Source organism: Rhincodon typus, chromosome 2, assembly GCF_021869965.1.
Source record: "Rhincodon typus isolate 14 chromosome 2, sRhiTyp1.1, whole genome shotgun sequence".
Classification (NCBI taxonomy): domain Eukaryota; kingdom Metazoa; phylum Chordata; class Chondrichthyes; order Orectolobiformes; family Rhincodontidae; genus Rhincodon; species Rhincodon typus.
Window position 1 is genome coordinate 91,273,820 of NC_063333.1, and position 17,687 is coordinate 91,291,506.

At 42.3% G+C, this 17,687-nt stretch overlaps 1 protein-coding gene across 4 annotated transcripts in view; it reads left to right on the forward strand.

Moving 5' to 3' along the window:
• LOC109925865 (retinoic acid receptor beta-like) overlaps positions 1–17,687 on the forward strand; it is a 217,174-nt gene that overhangs the window by 190,050 nt on the left and 9,437 nt on the right. For all 4 annotated transcript variants that reach the window (XM_048614300.1, XM_048614317.1, XM_048614309.1 and 1 more), the window contains one exon: positions 15,239–15,443. In XM_048614300.1, the coding sequence (XP_048470257.1) occupies positions 15,239–15,443 (205 nt within the window). The remainder of the gene's footprint in view (positions 1–15,238; positions 15,444–17,687) is intronic.

The following is a 17,687-nucleotide window of genomic DNA, read 5'->3' on the forward strand; positions in this document are numbered from 1 at the left end:
TCAGCTTTCCTGCTCCTCTGATGCTGCCTGGCCTGCTGTGTTCATTCAGCTCCGGACCTTGTTATCTCATGTAAGATACAAGTTGTGTTACAAGTTCCTATTGAGGTAGCATTGCGACTCAAAGGTGCCTGGTTTGGGGCTGCGAGGTCTTCCTTTACCTGTCCTACTTACTATAATCTTGCACAATGGAGGATGAGCTTCATTTACAAACACTATGCAATGGTCGCTTCCACTAGCACTCTCTTTGGCAGACAGATTGGCGAGGAGGAGTTTGCGTACCAAGCAGCCCAACTGATGACCAGCATGTGAGACAGAAAATTAATAAGATCAAATAAGCTGAGCACCATTTTAACTTTATTGTGGTTCCAAAGAGAAAAACAAAATCATTGTAAGTCAGCTGAAAACTGCTGCTGTAGATTTTATTTAATTTTCCAAGAACGTCTTATGCCAAACATCACCAACCATAAAAGAAAAATTGCAGAAAAGTTTGTCAATTGTAGTTATTGCAATAATTCCATCCTGTTTGTACACACTTGTTTTATAACAGCTTCTGTCCCATCAAAGCTTTGGTCTACTAAATGGTTGTCATGTGGCATTTTGGCCTCTGAATCTGGCAGTTCTTTCGCATTTCAGCAACAATCTCTCAAGCCACTTAACTAAAAACAAACTGGGGCCAAAAACTATCAAAGCTGAGCTCCCTGCAGGTTAATGGCCGTGACTCCATTGACGAAACAAGCCATTAACTATCCAATTCACCAAAAGTAAATAACTGCAGCCATCTCCACACGGGGAGCAATAAATAGTAACTGCAGTGTGGCAGGAAACACCTCAGAGCAAATAACACGCCAGTGCTAGGCTGAGGAATGCTGCCTGTCATGCAAAATGCACTAATTTGGGACCATCAATTACTGAGTAATTAATTGGTCAAATTAAGATTGAAACAAATTAGGCTGTCCCAAATATACCTTTGGCAGACTCACTACACTTTATACATTGGAGTGTGGACTGACATCAGAAGCTATGGTAAAAACAAATAATAAAATAAGGAGTAATATTAGGAACAAATAATAGCAATAACTTGTCATAACAAAAATCAAGCGAAGAAAGGCTTTGTTCTGCTGGTGTTTGTAAGTGGTGTAAGTGTCCCTGTCAGCAATATGTGAACCTGTCTTCTTACCTTCAAGATTTAAATGAACTGACTGTTCAGCTGAAATATCTTTAGAGTCAAGTATAGCAATGTAAGAACATAGGACATGGTTCAGCCAAGAAACTCCTCAAGGCAGTTCTGCTGTATTATATCTGATTTGCATGTCAACTCCATAATAATAACTCTGAATATCTTTAGCTGACACAATCAATTAATCTTAATTATGATATATTCAGAGAAGCGAGATCTACGTTCTATGGCACTGTATATGAAGAGTTCAGCTTCCTGACAATATCCTGAATGATCTGGCTCAGGTTTTAAGGTTATGCCCCACTGTTCTTGGTTGTGTCATGAGAAGAGAGAGTTTCTCTCTATCTATCCTATTAAATCTTTGAATCATCTTGAATGCCCCAATTGAGCTATTCCTTATTCTTCTATTCTCCACAAGAATGCAAGCCTAGTCAATATAACCTGCCCTTACAATTTATCCTTTTTTAGCTCTGGTACTATGCTGGGAATCCAACCAAGGATATCACCCAAGAGACGCTGTTTCCAGAACTGAATGTGCTAAGTATGGTCGAGCCAGATTTTTGTACGACCGAAACGTATTGTCCACGTTTTGTATTCCTGCTCCTTTGAGATAAAGATGTTCTGAAGACACTTTTTATTTAGTATCACTTATAGGACTTAACTTTTGAAAACAAGTTTTATAGATTCACTAAAGAGTGAAGAATTCCACAGAAGGGGTTGTGTACAATCCAGTCAACTGTCATTTTTTTTCAAAGTAATCATTTCATTTAAAGGAAAGAAGTGAAAGAGGCTGATGTTCTGTCACATTGTAATCAGTTTAGATGCTATTGCTACAGAATGAAGTCTGTGGGATGTCAAATTGTGCTATTAAGGCTAATTCTTACTCCCATGTTGGGAATGACAATGTTAGAATTGTAAAATAGCACATTCTGCTCCTGTATATAAAATGCTAAAAGTAAGTTGTTACAGTGAGAAACAGGGGAAGTTATAATGGAGAACAAAGAGATGGCAGACCAATTAAATACATACAATGGTTCTGTCTTCGCAAAGAAGGACACAAATAACTTCCAAAAACTGTTAGGGAACACAGTGTCCAGTGAGAGGGAGGTACTGAAGGAAATCAGTATTAGTAGGGAAATGATGTTGGGGAAATTGATGGGATTAAAAGCCAATAAATCCCCAGGCTCCTGTAATCTATATCCCAGAGTACTTAAGGAAGTATTCCTGGAGCTAGTGGATATGTTCGTGGTCATCTTTCAAAAGTCTGAAGAGTTTTGAATAATTCCTATGGATAATGTAACCCCCCACTGTTTAAAAAAGGCAGAAAGAAAACAGGGAATTATAGAGATAATTGGTAGGTGGTGATTCAAAGATTCAATAGCAGAATAACAGGATCAAAAAGAGTCATCGTGGATTTATGAAAGGGAAATCATGCTTGACAAATCTGCTGGAATGTTTCATGGATATAACTAGTAGACTTGAACTTTTCAGAAGGCTTTTGATCAAATCCCACATAGGTGATTGACATGTAAAATTAAAGCACATGGGATTGAGATCAGTGTACTGACATGGTAGAGAACTAGTTGGGAGACAGGAAACAAAGAGTAGGAGTAAATTGGTCTTTTTCTGAATGGCAAGTTATAACTAGCGGTTATAGGGATCAGAGCATGGACCCTAGCTATTCACAATCTATATTAATAAATTAAATGTAACATCTCCAATTTGCAGACAGCACAAAGCTGACTGAGAGAGAGAGCTGTGAGGAGTATGCAGAGATGCTTTGGTGTGAATTGGACAAGTTGAGTGAGTGGGCCAATCCATGGCAGATGAAGTATAATGTGGATAAATGTGAGGTTATCCACTTTGGAAGCAAAAATAAGGAGGCACATTATTATCTGCACGGCGATAGGTTGGGAACGGAGAGTTGCAACGAGAACTGGGTGTCCCTGTACCCCAGTTGCTGAAAGGAAGCATGCAGGTGTAGCAGGCAGCGAAGAAGGCAAATGAGAGCATGTGGACTTTCATAGCAAGAGGATTTGAGTACAGGAGCAGGGATGTGTGCTGCAGTTCAGTAGGGATTTGGTGAGACCACACCTGAAGTATTGAGTGCAATTTTGATCTGAGGAAGGATGTTCTGGTTATGGAAGGATGCAACACCGATTTAGCAAACTGATTCCTCAAATGGCAACACTGACATATGAAGAGAGACTCGATCAGTTAGAATTAGGTTCGCTGGAGTTCCGTTGAGTGAAGGGGATCTCATAGAAACCTATAAAATTCTAACAGGATTAGACCAGGAACATGCAGGAAGGATGTTCCCACTGACCGGGGAATCTGCAACTAGAGATCACAGTTTAAGGTTTAGGGGTAGGTTATTTAGCATTGAGATGAGGAGAAATTTCTTCACCCAGGAAGTGATGAGCCTGTGGAATTCTCTGCCACTGAAAAAGGTTGAGGCCAAAACATTTAATATTTTCAAGAAAGAGTTAGATTTAGTTCCTAGGGCTAAAGAGATCAAAGGGTCTAGGAGAGAAATCATGAACAGGATATTGATTTAGATCAGAGATAGTAGGAACTGCAGATGCTGGAGAATCTGAGATAACAAGGTGTAGAGCTGGATGAACACAGCGGGCCAAGTAGCATCAGAGGAGAAAATTCTTCAGAAGAAGGGTCTAGACCGAAACATCAGCTTTCCTGCTCCTCTGATGCTGCTTGGCCTGCTGTGTTCATCCAGCTCTACATCTTGTTATCTATTGAATTAGATGATCAGTTATGATCATATTGAAAGGTAGGACAGGTGCAAATGACCAAATGACCTATTCCTGCTCCTATTTTCTGTTGTTCTATTGACTAGAAACTGAACTGAACCAGTCACACAAATACCAGGTCTACAAGAGCAGGTTAGGGACTGGGAATTATAAGGGATATTCTCCACTTGCCTGACTGTGTGCAACTTTAACATGATCATCATTGGAGAAGCTCAATCCCAGCATACTTCATCCACCACATCAAACATTCACTCCCTCCACCACTGATGCATAGTTGCAGTAATGTACACCATCTACAAGATGCACTGCAGCAACTCTCCAAGGCTCCTTGATTAGCGCCTTCCAAACCTCTGCCATCTAGAAATTCAAGAGCAGCAGACACTTGGGAACACCACCTCCTGCAAGTTCCTCTCCAACAGACTCACCGTCCTGACATAGTAATATATTGCTACTCTTTCACCATTGTTGAATCAAAACCTGGAACTGCCTCCGTAACAGCATTATGGATGTATCTACCTGTCAAGGAGTGCAATGATTCAAGAAGGCAGCTCACTGCCACTTTCTCAAGGGCTACTAGGGATGGACAATAAATGCTGATCTAGAGAGCGATGTCCACATCCCATTAAATAATACAAAAGGAAGCAAGTGATTAAATATAGAAACATGAAAACTGACCTTAGGGTTCAGTGCATAACAGAGATTGGTTTGTAAAATAAGATCAAAAGTGAGGTTTAATTTCAAAGCTTCGTAGCTGTGATGTTAGAGCAGATTTTGGATATTGGTAAATGTTTTGATGACAAATGCAGAGATTTTCAAATATGTTGTCTTTAAAGATCATTTATATGAAAATGGTACAAATGGCAAGTAAAATGATTTTCTCATTGTCTGATTTCTAATCTGAAACTTTGCCAATATGGACTGTCCATTGAGGAATTCTCAGGGCACTCTTCATCATTTATATTTATAGATCAGAAAATTCTAGAAAGTGAACTAATGACTTTCCAGTATCTTGTCATGGTGGTTAAGGCTCCAAGCTGGAAATATCCAATCTTAAAATCACTTCAGAAATACTAATATCCATGGAGAACAGAGTGGAGCTGGAGGAACACAGCAGGTCAGGCACCATCAGAGGAGCAGGAAAGTCGATGTTTCAGGCCTAGACCCTTCCTTAATGAGTATTTTTTTGTCAAATATGATCATATTACCTGAGAAAGAGAAATTTTATATTAAATGTATTTTTGGGGCTGGATGATTTAACACATTATTTTGTGAACCATCTGTGCTGGTAATGTTTACTGAGCAAAAGAATAATGTTGTTTTACAACAGAATGTGATTTTCAAAAAATGAAAACTAAAAATTCTTTCCTCTGCCTGACTATTTGAATCAAATCTGCCCAACACACGTTCGATAAAAATCTGCTCTAGTTTTGATGTATCCATCACCTGTGAATGTTTGGTGACCTCATTAACTGGGAGTTTCTGCCTTTGATCATTTATAGAGTCATAGAGCCATAAACACAGAAACAGACCCTTCGGTCCAACTCGGCCATGCTGACCAGATATCCTAAACTGAACTAGTCCCATTTGCCAGCATTTGATCCTTATCCCTCTAAACCTTTCCTATTCATGTACCCATCCAGATGTCTTTTAAATGTTGTAATTGTCAAAGGAGGGTGAGATTTATGATACAAGCTGGCTAAAGTCTGGTGATTGTACACTCCTTGTTTGATGGCTTGCGTCAAAATGCAAACTTCAGTCATCGGCACAACCTATCACATTTCTGTTTCCATCATATGGATAGTGCTACACTAAGCTTTCTCCCTTGATACTTAGGTTCCAAGTCTGCCTTCCTTCTCCCTATGCTCCCACTGTTTTCACAACGAGATTCATTGCTTACTCTGTCATAATATCATAGAATGGTTCCAGCACAGAAAGTGGCCATGTGGCCCATTGTGTCTTTGCTAGCTCTCTACCAAAGCAACTCAGCTAGTTCCATCTTTTCACCATAGCTCTGCAAATCTTTCATCTTAAGGCAATTATCCAATTCATTTTTGAAAGCCACAATTGAACCTGCCTCCAGCACTAGTGTGTTCTAGATCTTAAACACTCTCTGTGTAAAATAAAAGTACTCATGTCACCTTTGGTTTACTGTTCACCTTAAATCAGTTTCATCTGGTTGTTGACCATTCTGCAATGGGAACATACTTATTCTGCCAAGACCCCTCATGACTTTGAAAACTTTCATCGTTATCACCCCTCAATCCTCTTCTCCAAGCAGAACAGACAAAAGTCTCCAACGTATGCGCACAACTGAAATCTCTCATCCCTACATGTACTTCCATAAATGCCTTGACATCCTTCCCAAAATATGGTGCTGAGAATGGGCCAAACCAGTGTTTTTTAAGGATTCCTTGCTTTCATACTCAATGCCTCTGTTAATATTTCCCATATTTTGGAGTTTCTTAAGTCCTTTCTACCTTCAGTAAGCTGTGCACATATCCAGGTCTCTCTGCTCCTGCACCCACTTTGGAATTATACTGTTTACTTTATATCACCCCTTCCTACCCAAATGGTAATAACTATCTAACATATCTCTGCATTAAATTTTGTCTGCCATGTGTCCACAAGCCAGCCTGAGATCTCTTGAAGTTATTCACCTTTATGAGAGAGCAAGATTGCTTAGATGCAGGAAAGATGTTCCCGATGGTGGAGCTGTCGAGAAACAGGAGTCACAGGGATACAGGGCGAACCATTTAGCGCTGAGGTGAGGATAAATTTCTTCAATGAGAGAGTGGTGAGCCAGTGGAATTCATTGCCACAGGAAGCAGTCGAGGCTTGTATGTATGCTTTAAAAAAGGGGTTAGATACAGCACTTGGGGCCAAAGGGATCAAAGGATATGGGGAAAAACAGGAACAAGCGACTGAGTTGGATGTCAGCCATGATCATAACGAATGGCACATCAGGCTCAAAGGGCTGAATAGCCTACTTTTCCTCCTAATTTCTATGTTTCTATACCCATGTTTTAGCACGTTGTTCCAGAACCTCAGATCTATGGAAGCTCTATGTTCCTCAGCCATGCCTTCCACAATTATCTCAATATACTCTTGGATTGAGAGAGATAGTAGGAACTGCAGATGCTGGAGAATCTGAGATAACAAGGTGCAGAGCTGGATGAACACAGCAGGCCAAGCAGCATCAGAGGGGCAGGAAAGCTGACGTTTCAGGTCTAGACCCTTCTTCAGAAATGGGGATGGGGAAGGGGGTTCTGAAATAAATAGGGAGAGGGGGGAGGCGGATAGAAGATGGATAGAGGAGAAGATAGGTGGAGAGGAGACAGACAGGTCAAAGAGGCGGGGATGGAGCCAGTAAAGGTGAGTGCAGGTGGGGAGTTAGGGAGGAGATAGGTTAGTCCAGGGAGGACAGACAGGTCAAGGGGGCGGCTTGAGGCTAGTAGGTAGGAGATGGGGGTGGGGCTTGAGGTGGGAGGAGGGGATAGGTGGGAGGAAGGACAGGTTAGGGAGGCGAGGACAAGCTGGGCTGGTTTTGGGATGCGGTTGCGGGAGGGGAGATTTTGAAGCTTGTCAAGTCCACATTGAGACCATTGGCCTGCAGGGTTCCCACGCGGAACATGAGGTGCTGTTCCTGCAACCTTCGGGTGGCATCGTTGTGGCACTGCAGGAGGCCCAGAATGGACATGTCGTCTGAGGAACGGGAGGGGGAGTTGAAATGGTTCGCGACTCGGAGGTGCAGTTGTTTAGTGCGAACTGAGCGTAGGTGTTCCACAAAGCAGTCTCCAAGCCTCAGCTTGGTTTCCCCGATGTAGAGGAGGCCACATCGAGATCAGCGGATACAGTATACCACATTAGCAGATGTGCAGGTGAACATCTGTTTGATGTGGAAAGTCTTCTTGGGGCCTGGGATGGGGATGAGGGGGGAGGTGTAGGGGCAGGTGTAGCACTTCCTGCAGTTGCAGGGAAAAGTGCCGGGGGTGGTGGGGATGGTGGGGAGCGTGGAGCGGACAAGGGAGTCACGGAGAGAGTGGTCCCTCTGGAAAGCAGATAAGGGTGGGGAGGGAAAAATGTCTTTGGTGATGGGGTCGGATTGCAGATGGCGGAAGTGTCGGAGGATGATGCGTTGGATCCGGAGGTTGGTGGGGTGGTACGTGAGGACGAGGGGGATTCTGTTTTGGTTGTTATTGCGGGGAGGGGGTGTGAGGGATGAGTTGAGGGAAAAGCGGGAGACACAGTCGAGGGCATTCTCGACCACTGAGGGGGGAAGTTGCGGTCTTTGAAAAACGAGACATCTGAGGTGAGTGGAATGGCTCATCCTGGGAGCAGATGCGGCGAAGGCGAAGGAATTGGGAATAGGGGATGGCATTTTTGCAGGAAGGTGGGTGGGAGGAGGTTTATTCTGGGTAGCTGCGGGAGTCAGTGGGCTTGAAATGGATATCGGTTTCTAGGTGGTTGCCAGAGATGGAAACAGAGAGGTCCAGGAAGGGGAGAGAAGTATCAGAGATGGTCCAGGTGAACGTAAGGTTGGGGTGGAAGGTGTTGGTGAAGTGGATGAACTGTTCAAGCTCCTGTGGGAACATGAGGCGGCGCCGATACGGTCATCGATGTAACGGAGGAGGAGGTGGGGGATAGGGCCAGTGTAGCTATGGAAGAGGGATTGTTCCACGTAACCTACAAAGAGGCAGGCATAGCTTGGGCCCATGCAATTTATCTTGGATTGCCTGACTTTCTCTGAAAGCTGTGACCTGTCACTTTGTAGCTGGTCCCCTTATGTTGATGAGTGAATCTGTCTATCTCACCGTGATTAAATGTTCTAGTCAGCTCTGCCATTATGAATGCCAGTTTAACAGGAATTAAGTGCCTCAATTTCCACTTTTTTGGTCCCTAAACTACGATTAATTGTGGCCGTGCAGAGTTTGGTTGGAGTTAGCATTTACCTCTTAAAATTTGTTTCACTCTTGCTATAATAATCACGAGGTAGGGAAAATAATTTGCACTGTTGTTGATTGCTGAAGGCAATCCCATTTACAATCCATGCTACAGACTGACTGCAAATAAAACATTTCAGTGAAACATTTCAGTTCTTCAAATCACATGTTTAAAGTCATTCAAAGTCAGCAGATAAGGAAATAGACTATAAATTGTATTAAAATGAATAATGTTTTGTGGTGACTTTTATATTTTGACAATAACTAGGGCTATGCTCTCAGCAAGAGTCCACTTAAAATGCTATTTTTTGCAAAATAAGACAGTTCACGATTATTTTCAGTGTTTGCTAATTACACTAGTTAAAAGAACAATTAACACATAAAAATGCAAGCAGTGTCTCAAGAAGTAAATTAGTTCTTTAAATGCACATCATTCTCATATTACACAATGGATATTTGTGAATGAAAACATTTTTAAAAGAACACCCCCTTTGTTTGCAGCTCGTTTGCTAGTTTGCAGTTTGATGAGAGCTGATAGTTCATTGACAGAAATATCCGCTCCGCTTGGCCATGCAAAAGTGAATTCTGCATTTACCTCCAAAGAGGTAGAACTGTCTTACAGTTCCCACCAGGGTTTTACTGAATGTACACAGACACATTATCCAGTGGGCTTTATACCTTCAGTTTGCACCCGGCCCGCCTCGTCTGCCCATGAACAATATCGGTGGATGAGCAGAGAGGTGGCCATACCTTGGGCTGGATTTTACAGGCCACTGAAGTCCCTGTCCTGCCCAGCTGGAAGCAGCATTCATTACTTCAAGGGGAGCCTGCTACTATCTCTGCAGGAGATCCCACCAGGAGGTAGTCCCTGCAATGCCAGAGGGAGAGGTGGCCAGTGTTGGACTACAGGCTGTCTCACCACACTAAGGAGCTTCGGTTCATTCAAGAGGACAGGGGTAAGGGCTAAAGGTGGGGGTAGGTGAGGCAGTGATCTTTGGTGGGGTCTCCAATGGGCCTACAAGTGGCCCAAAGGAGAATCCCCCCCGGCCCCTTACCTGACATCAGCCTTCACAGTTAAAGATGCATAGTGTGGGCTTCCCCTCACGATGCCTAAAATATTGGCAGCAACAGGATGGGGCACTTAAATGGCCATTATTTAAGGTCATTAACAGGACAAAGGGCAAGCAGGCTGTATGAAATTTCAGGCAGCATACAGGGAGGCATTGGGAAAGTCACTCACTGGGTTTTAAATATACCACTGCCTTGAAGCACTGCTCTTGGGAGCACATTGTAAAATCTAGCCCCTTACTTCTATCCAGCATGTGGAGTTTAGAATTATAGAATCCTTACGGTGCGTAAAGAGGCCATTCAGCCCATCGAATCTGCACTGACCCTCCAAAGAACATCCCCCACCCAGACCCAGCTCCCTACCCTGTTCCTGTAGCCCTGAAGTTACCATGGTCAATCCATGTAACCTGCACATCTTTGGACTGTGGGAGGAAATTGGAGCACCCGGAGGAAATCCACACAAACAGTCACCTAAGGTTGGAATCGAACCCGGGTCCCTGGCACTGTTAAAGGAATCCAAATTGTTTGAAAAGATTAATTCATTTGAGTGCAATAAGATAGAGATTCTTCACTCAGGAAGGTGGTAGCAGGCTTGAAAATCTAATCCTTGATACTAAGCTCTGGGAGACAGTCAGAAATTCTAATTTTGGCTTTCTACTTCATGTGGGCATGGGGAATTGGTCCCGAATGGGGAGCGAGAGTTTATTAGACTCAATGACCCCGTTCATACTTAGGTTGAGACCCAACAGGTTTCAGGGATAGATATGTGCAAACTGAACATTTACAACATTAACAGATCTACTTTGTTATTTTCAATATTGCCAGAAACAATAGGGAGCAGACTGAATTTCTATGAAAAGTGTTGTTTTATTTATTATTATCTAACACATGAAATTAAACATCACACAGTTTACAATTGACCTCATCTCACTATGTTGTTTGTCCACCTGCCATATGGAAGATAGAAGCAATGCTTGGGAAGGATATGTGAATATTCAGTACATGCAAAAATGGATCATAATGTTATGACTCAGGTCACACCATCGTATGACTATTTTAAGCAGTAAAGCAAGCTCCTGACTCACATCCCAGTAGAATTTCTCGTGCAGAGGTGAAACTTACATGAAGAGGATCAGTGAAATTACTTTGTTATCCAATGGCCCTTTAACACCAAATGTGAGAGCTCAGAGCACTGCTCTCAGATACTCAAGAAATCTGTCTAGAAGTGGTAGAAATTATCTGCTGATTGTGTAAGTTTCATATTTATTGGAGAAATACGAGCCAGGCTCCAATGATGGAGTTTACTTCACCCTCCCTTAATATTTGCTGTGCAGTTAATTTATTTTCACTATTAAAGCACATAATTCCACCGTCAGCTTGGTGTAATGGTTGTGAGGTGACATCAGTAACGGGCAAGTGTTTGGACATTTATGCAACATTGATAAATTTTTGATAATAATAAGCTAGGCATTAATCTGTGCTTAAGAGAGGGCAAAGTGAATAAATAAACCTCATGTATTAAATGTTGTATAACTATGACTTTAGTTTTTCACTATCTCTCTGTGGTCTGATGAGAAATCCCATAACAGTGTCCTGCAATTCAGAACCTGTGCCGTTTCTATGCCCTGCCTTCACAGAAACCCGTTAGCCTTGAGCTAACAATTACCAACCAGTAGAGGGAGAAATTTGTTTGTGTAGTGCTGATACACATCAATTCCACCAGGCGGTGCAGACTACACTGTGAGCCACTGTTCATATGGGCCATACAGTACCACAGTGCTTTCTGTCCCTAGGGAATTGGTATTTGTAATGTCACCAGAAATGGTGCTACTTAAACAAATCCACCTCCCGCCACCCCCCACCCCACCCCCTCACTTATTATTGAGCTAAGTACAAGCTTGTGTTCTGTGATCAGATTGTGTTTTAAATAATTGTTGTGCTCCACAGACTCAGATGTTTACAAATTAATTTTAATTCTGAAATAGTGAGCATAAACGTGAGGTACAATAATCAGACTATGTTAAAAGGTGCAACTTATACAAATAAACATAGGAGTTGAATTGCCATTGTGGCTTTCCCAATTTGCCATAACATTGTCGGAAGATCAGCAGAAACCCTGATGAAATAGCAGGGATACCATTTCTTAACCAAAGGCAATCAGAAGAATAGCCCACATAAAAATGCACTAAAATGAGTTAATCCACATCGGGCTGTTTGTCCTGAGGTCGAAGATGCACAAACTTGATGTCTCCATCTTGTGTATTGGTTTCTGTTCACACACAGCCATTCTCATCATAGGTACTATACTGCTCCTTGCTTCCTCCAACAGAGGGCATACTTTCTCTCTATCTACCCAACGAAACTCCTTTATCAATTTAACCCACACAATTACAAGGTATTTACAGCATCAAACAAGCTATTAGGCTCAACTCCTCCATGCCGCTGTGTGTGTGTATTCCCCAGAGACCTTCTCCCACTCCTCCTTATTTAAGCTGGTAACATATCCTTTCTATTGCCTTCTTCATCATGCATTTATCAGCTTCACCTTGAACATATCTGTGTTGTGCACCTCAGTTATTCCAGTGGTAACCAGTTCCACATTCTAACCACACTCTGAATAAAGAAGTTTCAAGCTGGAAGAGTTTTGTAAGTGTCTATTTTGTATTTATGGCCACTTATTCTGGTTTCACCCGCAAATGGAGATGTTGTATGCCTAGATCACCCTGACTCCAGGCCCCTACAGTGTATTAAATTCAAGGGAATACACACAAGTCTGGCATTTTCGCTCAATTGTGCTGAATTCTTTTCACCACAATACTCTTGATAGTGGTACAGCTGCCATAATTGTGTTCGGTGCACCTCAGGTTTCTATGATCTTTTGCAGTAGATCTATAGATATTGAGCTAGAAATGTCCCCATTCTATAAAATTGACCATGTCCCATGATGAATTAATCATCACTAGCAATTTCCATTAATTGTTTTTTTCTTTGTGGAGACTCTAAAACTTAAGCTGGAATTTTTGGGCTCAAGACACTAACAGATATACCTTGAAAGATTTTGTTTCATCTTCAGTCTACTGTGGAACTGACTACCCTACCTCAATCAAATCAGAAAGAAGTTCTGTATATTTTAGAAGTCCAAAATTTAAATTTTGTATATTAAAAAACCTTCAGCAATTTAAAATTGGGTTACTTCCAGGTGGAAGATTAGCACTGATTTAAATTGTTATTTTTGTAATAATTTGATGCTCAGTTGTAATCATCAAAATGCATTTTGTTACTATTCTTAAGTTTCAAGGCAAATATTTTGAAAGCAACTTTTAAAATATAATATTCTAACACTTGCAAAGTTACACTAACTTGTAGCAAAATGTTGCATTCAGCACTACGTAAAGGAGTTTTTATGGAGCCTTGAGAGGAGAAAAGATCACTTTTCAAGATTGGTGTACTTTGCAATGGAATCATTTAATCCAGACATTTTACTTTATCTTGTTCATGCAACTTAGCCTCCTAATTCAAACCTTTATACCTCAGTATCATTCTGGTGAATCTGCTGTTTAGTCTTTTCAAGACCAGTGTTGTCTTCCTGAGGTGTGGTCACCAAAATGAATGCAATTTTCCAAATGAGGTTTACCACAGGTTCTTACTATTAAAACATCACTTCCTCCTTCTTATATTCCAGCCCACTTGAGATAAAGGATAATATTCCATTCTCCTTTTCAATTACACTTCGTGCTCTATCATCTAATGACTCAGAGAGACCTAAATCCCTTCTCTCCTCTTTGGTTCTCTGTAGCTCCATTTTAAAAAATCTGATTTGTCTTTCAGAATCCAAAGTGAATATCCACACCTCTCCACTTTGAATTCCATCTATCACTGTTTTATCCATACCTTTCAGATCACGATTAGCAAATACTCCTTTTATCAATAACCACAATCTCTTACCTGTCAACCAATTAACAGCTCAGCATAAAATGTTTCGCAGCAGTAAATTATCTTGGTCAGCACGGTTGTTCTGAATAACTATCATTCCTACCCTCTCTGCTCTGCTAAATTTACCATTGTTTTTACTGGTTCTGTTAGAGTATCAGAGGAGGTGTATTTTTAGTTTAGAAATTTATACCATACCATTAGCAAGCTAAGGCACTCTTCATGTGATTTCAGAAAGATCAGCCTCAGATGATGATTCAAAGAGTCTGTGACAGAATCATTAGGCCTTTAGATCTTCAGTTTTAGGACAGGAGCCGTGCTCCCAGGAGCTTTGTGACCAGCGCTCTGAATGTTTACACAACTGATTCTCTCTGGCCTACAAAAGGGGATGTCTGCCAAGTCTCACAACCAGCAGTGGATTAATACATCAAGTCAAAAACTTCTGCAGCAAGTCAATTTTTCTCAATTACCCACAGAAATCATGGCAGCATGAGAAAGTATTGCGCTGGTAAAACGTGACACCTTTTCCTGCAGTTATATGGTAAAGATTAATACTCCATGTATGGCCACATGGGCCTTGACTTCAAGTGTCGTTGACCTTTTTATTGAGAGAAATGGATCTATTTTGCAGTTGGCTTGTGACCATCTTTACAGAAACGTACTGATGAATAAGTGCTTTATTTTCCAGCAATCAATTCCACCAGTATAATTTGAAACCCAGGAAAACTGGTGAAATACTGGTCAGAGTCACAGGTCACCCTGTTCTGATCTTACAGCAAGGTCTGAGCAGGAGTGACAGAGTATTAGAATGAGAGCCACATCCCAGCACATCAGGATCATGGGAATTTGTGCCTTTTGGATGGAGGCAGACAGTTGTTTCATTCATTGTGTAGATACTTGTCATCACGAAAGGAGACAGACCTGCTGGGCTGCTGTCGTCCTACAAGATTCCTACTGTTCTTGAGCGTTCTGCTCCAAATGTACTGTCAAAATGCTGGCATTATGTTTTCCATTTCTCCAACAGTGGCTCAACAGTCATCGAGATCGACACCAACCCGAACAAGCTTGTATTTGCACAAGTCCTTTTCCGGTTGAAATATCTCAGTGTTCTTCATACAACAAATTATATCTCAAGTGTTGTTCCAATTGTTACATAAAGAATATATTGTCTGCTGTTTTGCCTCTTCAAGTTCCTGAATTATTTTCACCTATCAATTTAAGTGAAGTTCATTTTTAAAAAGAAAACTTTAGTCCCAGATTTCTCATCGGGTTTTCTAACTTTTATGTGACAGTGTATTACTTTGAGAGGTATTACAAACGGCGTTTGAAAACAAAAATTCCAATTTTTATTTCAGATTCTCCGAATCTGCACCCGATATACACCTGAGCAAGACACAATGACCTTCTCGGACGGCCTTACCTTGAACAGGATTCAGATGCACAATGCAGGGTTTGGCCCCCTCACTGACCTCGTCTTTACCTTTGCCAACCAGCTCTTGCCACTTGAAATGGATGACACCGAGACTGGCCTTCTTAGTGCCATCTGCCTGATCTGTGGGGGTAGGTCTGTCACCTTTATAAGTAAATATTGCACCTGCATTGGCTTCGAAAGCAATAAGTCACGAATCTGCACATCAATTACTGATGTGCAAAAGGGGCAAGAACTTCAGCCACTTGCATTTTTCAGTACAGCAAATAGTAATGTGTATTACAGGAAAAGGGGGTGTTAATCGGTCTTATGGGCATAATAACTGAAGCTGCAGATTGGTTCTCACCAATGATGTTGAGTTGTCTCAGTATGGCTTGAGCCTCCAATGTAAAAGAAACATCAGGGGAGGTGGGTGGACATTTTCAGCTTTCAGTTTGCTTCTGGGTGGGTGAAGTTACTGTTAAAATATGTTTAAGAGTTCATATGACAAAGGTCAGGCGTATTGCTTTCGACTGAAAAGTCTACAGTCTCCAGCTCCGTTCACTATCCCGAATGAAACTTCTTGTGCCAGCTTACAGCAAGATGTGGGCACTCCACATACAAGTGGCTGGTCACATTTCTTCCACTTAAGTGCCAGGCGGTGATAATCAGAAATAAAAGTCCTTGTCTGCCACCTCCCGAGGCATAACCAATGCCGACACCATCACCAGCACCGTGACCGAAAGCAGAATTGAAGCAATCTATCAATGCCAGGGCTAGACTAAATCGGGGCTTTCTGTGATGAGTGCCTCACTTGCTGACACCTTAAAGCTTCTCTGTTATGTCCAAGGAGTGAATCAGGAATGTAATAGAACACCGATTGTATACCCCATCCCAGAAAGTACCAACATTGTAGGCAGCTGGTGACCCTTTCGATTATCCCTCACCAGTCATGATAGTAGTTCACTGAATAATAAAACACGCTTTTGGCTTCCAAAAACAAGTTTCTGATATTTTTGTTTTGTATCAGAACTAAAACCAAGCAATTTGCGAAATACACAGCAGTCCTGATGACATTTGAAAAGAGAAAAGATAGTTTGTTTATCAAAGTTGCAAACCTTTGCTCAGAAATTCTCCTACTGTCCTAAGTAACCTTGGGTTAGAATTTAAATAGCCCTGTTTTTTGGATACTGGGGCTGTGATCCATGACTTCCCCTTGCCCTCAAAATCACCTGACTGAGTGATTCCCATACTGGCCTCATCTCCCAACTTCACATCCAGCAGCACATCATTGTTTGGAAAATATGTAGCGCAGTTCACCTGCTGTTTCTAAAGGCAGTCTGTCCCTTTTATGGAGAAGCTGCCCTGAAGAAAATTGCTGGCATTTAAAACAGTGGCCAAGTGAGCACCAGGTCCAAGAGAGAGAGATAGAGAGAGAGGGCTCGAGACTGACAGATGTGATTCTGGAGGCATTGCTGCTGCAATTGAGTGGAAAGAGAGTGTTTGGGGTGTTAGAAGTCCTGAAGTAGCACTCTCAGAAAGACATGGGAGCTGGTAGCCAGGCAGGTGAATTCCTAGAGTCGGGAATCCAGGGCCTGGCAGTGATGTCACAAGGTCTTAAAAGCTTATCTGGCTGAGCATGGTCCGTTAATGTATCTTCAGATGATATCTCCTACCTAGCACTTCACCCGTTTCTGATGCTGCTTCATGTTTCACACCCCAATCTCTAATGAAACAGCAGTCCCTGACAGTCAGGTCTAATATCCAGGCGCTCCACCTCACTGCCTGTTCACACCTCCACCTCTGGCAGGCACATTGCTGAAACAGTGCCACATGCTCCCTTACATTAAGCCCCTTTTGCCTGCACGGCAACATGGCATGCAACAGAAAGGAGCTAAGTAGAACGGATATAGGACAAGGTCCACTTCATCTCCTAATGGCATGCTCCTGCCTTTTCAAATCCCTGCTAAGCCTCATCTTGCTGTCTGAGGTGGTGAGATAATAGACTTCTACCTTCCCCGCTCCCCACTTGTGTCAGCCTGACATTCCCCTCGGAGTTCCCGCTTTCAGACACCCAGAAAAGCTGCTTGCTCGGTCACAGCAACTTCAGGATGCGGAGGGACAGCAACAGCACAGTGTTGATGAAGAAGCCTCGTCACTGGGTCTGACCCATAGCTCAGATCCTGCTCCTATACCTACCTGGGAAGCTGGCTTAGTGTGGGCACTGGCACACAGTCAGTCACCTGGGCTGCAACTAGACCACGGTAAAAGATGGTTCATTTACCTCAGGGTGAGACTGTAAACAGTCTCTCCTGCACAGGGTTAGTAGGAACTGCCGATGCTGGAGAATCTGAGATAACAAGGTGTAGAGCTGGATGAACACAGCGGGCCAAGCA